We start from the raw sequence: 9,521 nt of genomic DNA on the forward strand, positions 1-9,521 counted from the left end.
GGGTGTCCAAAGACCTGGATTCTCTGCCTTCTCAGCCGAGAGGAAAGGGCGGGTGGCTTCCCTCCGCGCCTCAGTTTCTCTGCCCGGAAAAAAACAAACAAAAACAGACCCTGCTCTTGATGCGCAGTAGGCAGCTCGGCAAATGTAAAATGTACTAGTTATTCTGATAGTCTGTGGAGACTCTTGCTGAGCGCAACAACACACAACAACAACAACAATAATAATAAAAATAAAAATGGTGATTTACCCCCGAACCCTCCTGATGTTATCTCCAAATTGCAGAAGAGAGAAATTAAGCACGGAGTACAGGTCACTTGTTCCAGGTCCCACAGCCAGGAGAGAACAGATAACCCAGGTCTCAGTGTCCCCAGATTCTAAACTTGTGCTACACGGTCTTCTGAGAATTTAAAACCCTCTTGGGTGAGCCACAGTTGAGGGTGGACTCTGGGGTCACAATGGACCCCAAGCACAGGGCTTTTTTTTGCCTTTCATGTGTGAGGGCACCCAGGGTGAGGCAGGTCAGCTTGCTGAGCTCCAAAAGGGTCTTCAGTGGTGAGTCATTGGTCAGCGCCCTACTTCCCACCAGTGCCCACGACCCAGACCTGAAGAGGCTCTGCAGAGGGTGAAGGAGGAGTGGCTTTCAGATCTGAGAGGGTCGGGGTGAGGCTGTCTCAGGAACCTCTCTTTTCTCAACAGACTGTTAGTAGTTAGCCACTATTGACACGCGTCTTTTAAAATGTAACTAGTTTATCTTAAATGATGGAGTTATCTGTCATACAAATAGGGTGTGAGCTGGGCAAGGAGGTAGATTGGGCGTCCAGGAGGGCTTTCAGGAGGAAGGGGTGAGTGAGCTGAGACCTGAGATGTGAGCTGCAATTAAGTAGCACCAGAGCTGGCGGAGGACACAGCTGGTGCAAAGGTTCTGCGGCAGAGCTGAGCCCAGTATGAGGGGAAAGCAGAAAGAAGCCATAGGCTGGGGCAGGGTGAGCATGGGACCCCTGGGGTGTGAGATGGGTGGAGGGCCAGGGGTGAGAAGGGCTTGTCTCTCTGGAAATGACCCATTTTCATCTTCTTTCAGAAGGAACTGAGCCTGCCTCGCCGTGGACGGGGGTGAGTTTACCGGGGGCCGGTTGGCTGGGTGGGGACCCTGTGGTGCTGGGCACAGATATTTCGGCAGCAACCTCCAAATTGTGAATTTATTTAATAATTACAACAAAGCTTCTCACCTTGATCCACCTATGCCTGGTGTTTGCAAAGTCATTCACAAGTACCTCCCTTGGCCTCACCACAGGCTGGGAGGCCCAGGCTAGTTTGCAAATGAGGAAATGGAGATGTAAAGGAGGTTGCATCACGGGCTCAAAGGCACCCAGCCCAGAAGGGGACAAACTTCTCTGGCATCCGGAGTCCAGACTCTCGAGAATTACAATCTAATGTCCTGGCAGCCGCTTACATGCCTCCCATGATGGGGAGCTCTTTCAGGGAACATGGGTAGAAAACTGTATCCTGCAGGGTCACATAAGTGTCCTGTAGGTTGGCATTTCTGGATCCTCAAAAGTTCAGAGAACATTTTGTTCAGTACGGTTGCTGGTTAACAGATGGGGAAGCAAAGCCCTGGAGGGGGAGGGGTTTGCCTCGTGCTGATGGTCTGCAGGTGCATGCGTGCAGACACCCCCTCTTTGGAGGTTGTATTCAGCCAAGTTGGGAGTACAAATTTCTTGCCCACCAGGGAAGTCATTCACTTAACAGACTTGTTTTGAGCCCCTCCTGTGGGCCAGGCCCTGTTCCAGGCACAAGGGACACAGGGACTAGCCATTGCTGGGCCCTGCCCGTGCAGCTCTCACCCTCTTGGGGAGAGGGATGGTGAAGTGATGTTTTGAAGGGGAGAAATGAAGCAGAGACAAACAGAGGGACTGCGGGGCGGCTTTAGCCTTGAAGGAAGTGACATTTGAGCCTAAATCTGGAACAGGAGGAAGAGGCCAGGGGAAAAGTCTAAGGGGAACAGCATTTCAGGCAGAGGGAACAGCATCGACGAAGGTCCTGAGGTGTGAGCCAGTTTGGCTTTGGATACGGGGGTAGCTGGAGTGAGCACAGGGGAGCACAGGGGAGGTGGAGGGAGAAAAGAAAGGAGAGGTCCGGGGTGTTGGATGACAGTTTGAAATCTCATGGTGGGGACGAGTACAGAGTGGCCCTCACGCCCTGACCATCTGCTCTCCTTGGACTGGGGATAATGCAGCTGGCGGGGAGAGCCTGATGGCCCAGTAGGGGCTGGGTCTTGGACATTGCTCGGATAGTAGCCTTTGCCCAGGCTGGGGGTGGGGTGGTGGACAGTGAATCAGTCCGAACCACGGAGGGCAAAGTCCCACATCGCGGGGCAGGACCGGAGCAAAGACCTCAGGGTTGTCTAGTCTCTGCCACCTGCGGCGTGCCGGACCGGGTCCGCCCAGAGATTTAAGGGGGCCAGAGCCACAGACGACCCCCTCCTTCGGGGTCTTGTAGGGACGGCTTCTCAGAGGCAGGGCGGGTGGGGCCAAAGTCGGACCTGAATGTGGGGCGGGACGGGGGTTCCTGGCCTAGGGACCCGCGGAGCACTGGCCTGGAGGCGTGGCCGGGGCCTGGAGTGTGAGCACAGAGGCTGAGACCCGCCGCCAGGGGTCGCCAGTGCCGGGGCTGGAGGACAGGGGCGGGGCCTGCTCGGATCCTGGGTCCCGAAGACCCCCGAGAGCTGGGAACGCGCCGGGGCCGGAGGGGCGGGGCCAGGCGGTGGGGCTGCGATGCTGGCTGGGGATGCAGTGACAGCCCTTCCTGCCCCTCCGTGCAGCCCGCGGGCCTCGGACATGGCAGCCCCGGCGTCCCTTCCCACGAGGGAGTGACACCCGCCACTCCAGCCCGCACCCCAATCGCTTCTGCCGCTGGGCAGGGCCTGCGCGCAGGTGCGGGGCTCCGAGTCCCGCCCTGAGGCGGAGAGAGCCCGCCCCCCACACCCCCTGCGGCCCAGCCCGCACGCCGCGTCTGCCTGGGGTGCTGTCCCCGCGTCCGCATCTGTCGGTCCCTGTGGGATCCCGCCACCAGCCGGGTTTGGGGACCACAAAGGGGGCGTCGGTACCCGACCGTGTAGACGCGGCCCGGCCTCGCCATGAAGTCCCGAAGGAACAAGCTGCACATCCCGGCGCTGACCCTCGAGTGAGTGGCTGGGGAAGGGAGAAGCAGGGGGGAGGGCAGGCTGACCACCACCCTTCCCGCGCGTCTCTATGCAAGTCGTTCAGAGTCGCACCGCTGCCTCCAGGGAGCTTTCCTGGGTGATCGGTCCGGCCCCGCCCTCGAGGCCTGCTGGAGACCCAAAATCCCGGGCCTTGGGCCCCTTCCCGGTCCCGCCTTCGGGTTGGGCCACCCACAGGGGCCGCGGCCAGGTTCACCGTCCGGGCCTCTTTCTTTGCAGTCTGTCTCCGAGTAGCCAGAGCCCGTCCTTGCTGAGCCCCAGCAGCCCCTGCAGCCCCTGCAGCCCCTCCCTGGGACTGCACCCCTGGAGGTAAGTGACAGCCAGCAGGGCAGGGCTCAGACGTGCCCGGGTCCCCCAAAGCCTCGGAAACTCCCCAAACCCAGCTCCCTCCCCCAGGTACTGTGGGCTGCTGACCTCGCCTTCCGGGCCTCAGTTTACCCCGACATAAAATGGTGCGGTGAGCCACACTGGGGTGCTGATGGGGAAATTCCATTTCAGCCATAGCCAGCAGGTCCCCTGTCCGACAGGTGGCCAAGGTGAGGCCAGAACTTGAGCTGTTGCCCAAGGTCCTGAGACAGGTGCTAGGTTCCCAGCCTGCTCAGAACCCTCCCTGCTGAATGGTGACCTCAGAGATCCTCCCCACAACCAGCTCGGCTGGCCGGAAAGCTCCTCCCTCTGAATGTACACACACACACACACACACACACACACACACACACAGGTAAGGGTTCACCATTACAGCCCCAACCACTGAACTTAACCAGGTAAAGAGGTGTAGGCAGAAAAAAACCAGCTTGACCGAGCATCAGCCTTGAGTTCCCTCCTCAACCCTTGGAGGGAGGCACCCTTCCTGACCCTGTTTCCCCACTGAGGGAACGTAGGCTCAGAGAGGAAACAACAGTTCTCTTGGTCCAGTGTGTGTGGGTGCGAAGCCCGCAGGGCCAGCGTGGCCACCAGAGTCTGTCAAGGGTTTGAGCCACCCTCTGTGACTGATGGGGCTCAGGGTCTTGCCCAGACAGGACAGAATACCAGGGTGATCATGGGCTCCTTGTACAGCTCAGGGTGGGGACCGATGTGAGTGTCAGTGGTGTCTAGAATTTGGTGGCCCATCGGTCCTTTGCACCTTAGCGTGAATGAGCTGCTCAGGCTCCTCCCACAGGCCTTTAAAGGGGAGAAGGGAGAACAATTTGGAAACCATACTGGGTACTGGGCAATAGGCAGACACCTTCATTTAGTCAACAGCATTGGTTAGGCACCCACTGTGTGCCAGGTGCTAAGGATATAGCTGTGAGCAAAATGAACATAGTCCCTCACTCACAGGGCTCAGGAAGTGGGCAATGAAAGTGAGTGGACAGACAAGATGCGTTCAGACAGGGGCCTCTCGGAGGAGGTTATGTTTGAGCTGAGGTGTGGACAGAACTAGGGAGGAACCACTAGGCCAGCGGTTCTCAACCTGTGAGTTGCGACCCCTTTGGCGGTCGAACGACCCTTTCACAGGGGTCGCCTAAGACCATCCTGCATATCAGATATTTACATTACGATTCATAACAGTAGCAACATTACAGTTATGAAGTAGCAATGAAAATAATTTTATGGTTGGGTCACAACATGAGGAACTGTATTTAAAGGGCCAGAAGGTTGAGAACCACTGCACTAGGCAGAGGGAATTGCATGTGCAAAGGTCCTGGGGCAGAACTGAGATTTTTAAAGCCTCTGTGGCTGCCTTAAGGGGAAGAAAGGTCTTCTGGGACAGAGGACAGGAATGGAGATGGCAGAGGCAGGGAGGTGGCTAGGTCAACATCTGGGTAGGTGATGGTGGCTCTGGACCATTTTGGGTGTCCAGAGGCAGGGACTGCTGTAGCCCCCCATTTAGCAAAGGAGGACATTCAGGATCTCAGAGGCATAGGACCTCAGATTATGTTGTCCAGGCGCACCTGGGAGACAGTGTTAGAGACCAACCAGTTTTAGCAGGAGGAAATGGAGGCAGAGTCTGGGGCGTGTGCTTAAGTCATGGGACTGCCTCACTCGCCACCAGGGGGCAGCAGATCCTCATTGCCTTGGTCCAGGCAAGGAAATGGGTCTTTGCCTCTAAACACCCTAGAAACAGGCCCCCATTTGTCCCCTCAGCCTCAGGGGCTCTTGGGTCTGGCCCCTTTGATGCCCTTGCCTCCTCCTCGTTCATCTCCTCATCACTCACCCTGCTCTAGCCAAGCAGCTTCCTGAACTTTCCTGAATGGCCAGCATGTGAGCTAGGACAGCCTCAGGGCCTTGGCACTCGCTGTCCTTTCTGCCCAGAGCTTTATTTTCTCCATTTCCTCTTTTCTTCGTTTTTCAAGTATCCATCAAGCCCACAGATAAGGAAGCCTTCTTTGAACACTCCTATTTAAGGGTGCCCAAGCCCTGGTTACAGCCATTACACCCATCTATTTTTCTCATCAGATCCCATCATGGGTGTGATTTCCATGTTTTCTTGTATGACTGTTGGGCTATTTTTCTCTCCCAGAGGTCTGGGAGCAACCTTGAGGGCCAGACCTGGATCTGTCCTGGCCATCCTCTACCTTCAGGGCAAGCCAGGTATACACCAGGTGCTCAGCTAATGCTTGTGGCATGGACAAAAGGGAAGCAATTGGGAGGGCACTGCCTGTGGTGGTGGTGGTGGTGGTGGTAAGACGAGTTAAAGAAGGTCCTGAGTTGGGCCCTCACAGACAAGGGGGCAACAGAGGCTGTTCCAGGCAGGAACAGCATCGTCGGAGGAGTGTTGTCTCTGGGGCCCTGAATGCCAAGGATAGAAAGAATTTGGATTTTCTACCCAAGGTACTTGGAAGCCACACAGAGAATGGGACTGAGAGGGGTGAGGACAGCTCATGGACAGGTGGGAAGGGCTACCCTCCTCTTGCCCGAGACAGCTCCTGCTCCCAATGGCTTGGTGTGGTAACCTGGAGAGCATGCCTGGGGAGATACCCAATAGATAGCTGGACAAGGTGGGCCACTGAGGGTGCCATGGACATGAGGGGACAGGAGGGGGAGCCTGAGAAAGACTTGAGAAGAAAAATCAGTAGCGAGAGAGACGAGCAGGTTAGGGCTACACACTAGGCAGCCGCATGCCCCCTGTACCTCAGTCTCCCTTCGCAGACATGTGATCTGGGTGGCAGCGTCAGCCCCGGGCCAGTTACCCAAGTGTCCTGTTGCCTGTGAAGGGGCCGCCCTCGGTGGTGCTGACCCTGACTTACTGGGACCGTCACCAGAGGAGGAAGCGTTCATTTACTGCTACTGTGTGAGACATTGCTCCTTCCATAGTGAACGCGACGTACTGTACCCCAGCCGGCTAACAGTCACTTTCTGTGCTTCCAATTCTTTCCATTTTCACGAGGGATATGTGTAGATGGGGAAACAGAGGCCTGGAAGTTAGCTTGAGGCTACATTTATTTTTTTTTAATACATTTTATTGATTTTTCACAGAGAGGAAGGGAGAGAGCTAGAGAGCCAGAAACATCGATGAGAGAGAAACATCGATCAGCTGCCTCCTGCACATCTCCCACCGGGGACGTGCCCGCAACCCAGGTACATGCCCTTAGCCTGAATCCAACCCGGGACCTTTCAGTCCACAGGCCGAGGCTCCATCCACTGAGCCAAACCGGTTTCGGCGCCTGAGGCTACATTTACATATAATTTACATAATCATCTTGTCAGCCTGTTTTCCTCCCATTTTATAGTTGAAGAGACTGAGACTTGCAAAATTACATCAAGCATTACATTCCTGGGTGTAGCCAGGCTGCTGGTCTTTTCTGTCACACAGACAGGCAGAGAGCATAGCGCGTCAGAGGCCCTGACTCAGTTCGCTAAACCATCCCTCTGTGCCAGTCCAGTACCGGGAGATGCTGGAAACCAAGGCGCCCAAGCCCGGGGAAGACAAAGGCCGGGAGACATAAGGGCAGGCTTCCCGGAGGAGGGGACGCTGGATTTTGCCAGACACGAAGGGTATTCCAAAGAGTGGAGCCTGCGAGGGCGTGGTAGCTTGAGCCCGGCCTGGCCGCTGGATGGGCCCTGAGTGTCGCACGAGCCGGAGGGGTTCGCGCCGCCGGAGAGAAGGACAGGGCGGGCCGTGATCAGAATTAACATTTTATGGGCGAGGAGCCGTGTTCCAAGGCCCAACCTCCGAGGACCGCCCACGCCCCGCCCCCGCCGCGCCCGTCCTAGCAACGGCCGGACCTCTCCACGCCGGGGCCCAGGCAACGCCCCGCCCCTCCGCCCGCGGCCCTCGCGACACTCCACCCACTCGGCCGCACGCGGGGCTGCCGGCACAGCTTCCGCCTCGCTCACCCCGCCCCGACAGGCCCCGCTGGGGGTGTTCCCGGGCGCGCGTTTCCTCCTCGCCACCCCACCCGAGCCCCGCGGCGGCTCCCACCCTATGCCCTCCCCGCGCTACCGGGCCCCGGGAGCCGATCCCGCCGCGGAGGCTCGCCCCGGGCCGCCGCCGGCTGCGCCCACGCGCCTCCCGGGCCTCGGGCGGCACAAAGGGAAGCAGCAGCATGTCTGACCCCAGCTACTGGACGGCGGTGGCGGCTCCCGGCCACCGGAGCCGCTTGGCCAAGGGCGCGCTGCTGCAGCGCTCCAAGAGGTAGGGGGCACGCGGGGTACAGGCGCGGCGGCCGGCGGAGTAGACACTAGTTGCCCGGAGTGTGTCTGGGCGGCGTGGCGAGGGCCGCTGTGCGCGACCGCAGGGGGACGGAGGAGGACGCTCTGGGATCGGGCATCCGCGGCTGTCCCCGACACCCTTCTTGCGTCCCTCGGTCCCCGCACTGGGGTGGGTGTGTGTCGGTCAGGGTCGCAGCTGGGGTACGAATGAGGCAGCAGTGAGTTGAGACGGGATTCGAACCCAGGGCTCTCGTCCCGGGCCGAACTGGGGAGGTGCTTCTTGGAAAAACTGACGCCGATCTCTCCCTGGGGCCCAGCTAGAAATGTTGATTCTCAAACAAACATTTACTGCACGCGGCTGGCGAGCGTGTGTCAGGAGCGCCAGTGGCCGGGTTTAACCTGGAACAAAGCCTGGCCTGACTTGGAGTCTCAGTTTCCCCTTCTGAAAACCAGAGACGGAGCGAGGGCTATGGGCTCTACCGGACCTCGATTCAAATGCCAGCTCGGTGTGACCTCAACCCGTTCCTTTATCTCTCTGTGCTTAGGTGTCTCATGGGTGCTGGGCTGGGACATTTCCCAAAGGGGCGCGACAGGCAGAGGCTGGGCGGTGGAACCTTGAATGTCAAGTCCAGGGGTTTAGGCTCGTCTCCCAGACCCTGGAGAGCCACAGAGGGCTTATGAGCACCTCAGGGATTGGGTGCAGGAAACTGGCCTCAGGCCCCTGTTTTCTGCCATATTCTCATTCTCTGTTGAGCCACATGGGTGATGATTGAACCTCAGGGTCCTGGGCTTCTCCAGGGAGGGCTGTGCAGATGGTCAGCACTCAGAGTAGATGCTCAGAAAGTGAGCAGATCGTGCCCACTTCCCCATTGCCATCTGCAATTAGGCTGTTTCCAAAAAGACCCCACCTGAGAGTAAGAGGTAGGCCGCCAAGTGTTTTTCCCAAATGTTATTGAAAGTGACAAATGATGGGAGTGGAGGTGGGGGTAAGGAACCAGGTGAGGGGCAGGGAGAGGATGTGGGACTGGTTTGTGTGTGAAGGTGGGGGTGGGCAGGAAGTTTTGCAGGAACCTGTGGGTTTCACTTTTGCTTCGGCACCTCAGCCGAGAAGACAATCCCTGGGCTGTTGCTCTATGGCCTCAGTTTCCCCGGGCTGGGAAATGGGTACATCTGGTCTCTCCCACCTCCTGGCCTGTTGGAATTGACAAATGGTGACTTAATTATCTGGGGAGGCATGCCCTGCTCTCTGACTGTTAGGTCGGAGAGAGCCCAGGATCAGCCACCTAACCTAACACTGACAAGGCACCAGGCCCTGCAAGCCAACAGTACTACACGTCCCCACTACCATTTATTTACCCCGAGCTGGCCCAAAGCTGAGCTCGGCGTATTGGTTTTATCAGATCTTCCCAGCATCTTGCCTGGTGTACAGACGGAGAAACTGAGGCTCAGAGGAACAGCTGGGAGCAGGCTGGATCCAAACACCAGCCCCCACGCCTTGCTTGTCGCCTGGATTAGTGGCTGACCCCGCGTTCCCACACCTTGTCCTGCTCTGTGCCTTCTCCCCGGGACACGGTTCCTGTCCCTGTGAAGCTGGAGGTTTCTTCTCCCTCCCTGTGCACAGTGCTGTGGCTGAGCTGCGTCGGCAGCTGGGGTGTGTGGGCTGATGCAC

The 9,521-nt window shown here is 57.9% G+C and overlaps 1 protein-coding gene across 7 annotated transcripts in view; it reads left to right on the forward strand.

Annotated features, from left to right (window-relative positions):
- The window catches only part of MAST3 (microtubule associated serine/threonine kinase 3), a 37,170-nt gene that overhangs the window by 4,328 nt on the left and 23,321 nt on the right, over positions 1-9,521 (forward strand). For 4 of the 7 annotated variants that reach the window (XM_014465786.2, XM_023764007.1, XM_014465790.2 and 1 more), the window contains exon 1: positions 7,625-7,835. In XM_014465786.2, coding sequence (XP_014321272.1) covers positions 7,747-7,835 — 89 coding nt within the window. In that variant the 5' untranslated portion in view covers positions 7,625-7,746. Of the gene's footprint in view, positions 1-1,078; positions 1,111-7,622; positions 7,836-9,521 lie in introns of those variants that run through there. The other 3 variants (XM_014465787.2, XM_006100352.3, XM_023764008.1) reach the window with 2 other exon arrangements.

Source organism: Myotis lucifugus, unplaced genomic scaffold (assembly GCF_000147115.1).
Source record: "Myotis lucifugus unplaced genomic scaffold, Myoluc2.0 scaffold_311, whole genome shotgun sequence".
NCBI lineage: Eukaryota > Metazoa > Chordata > Mammalia > Chiroptera > Vespertilionidae > Myotis > Myotis lucifugus.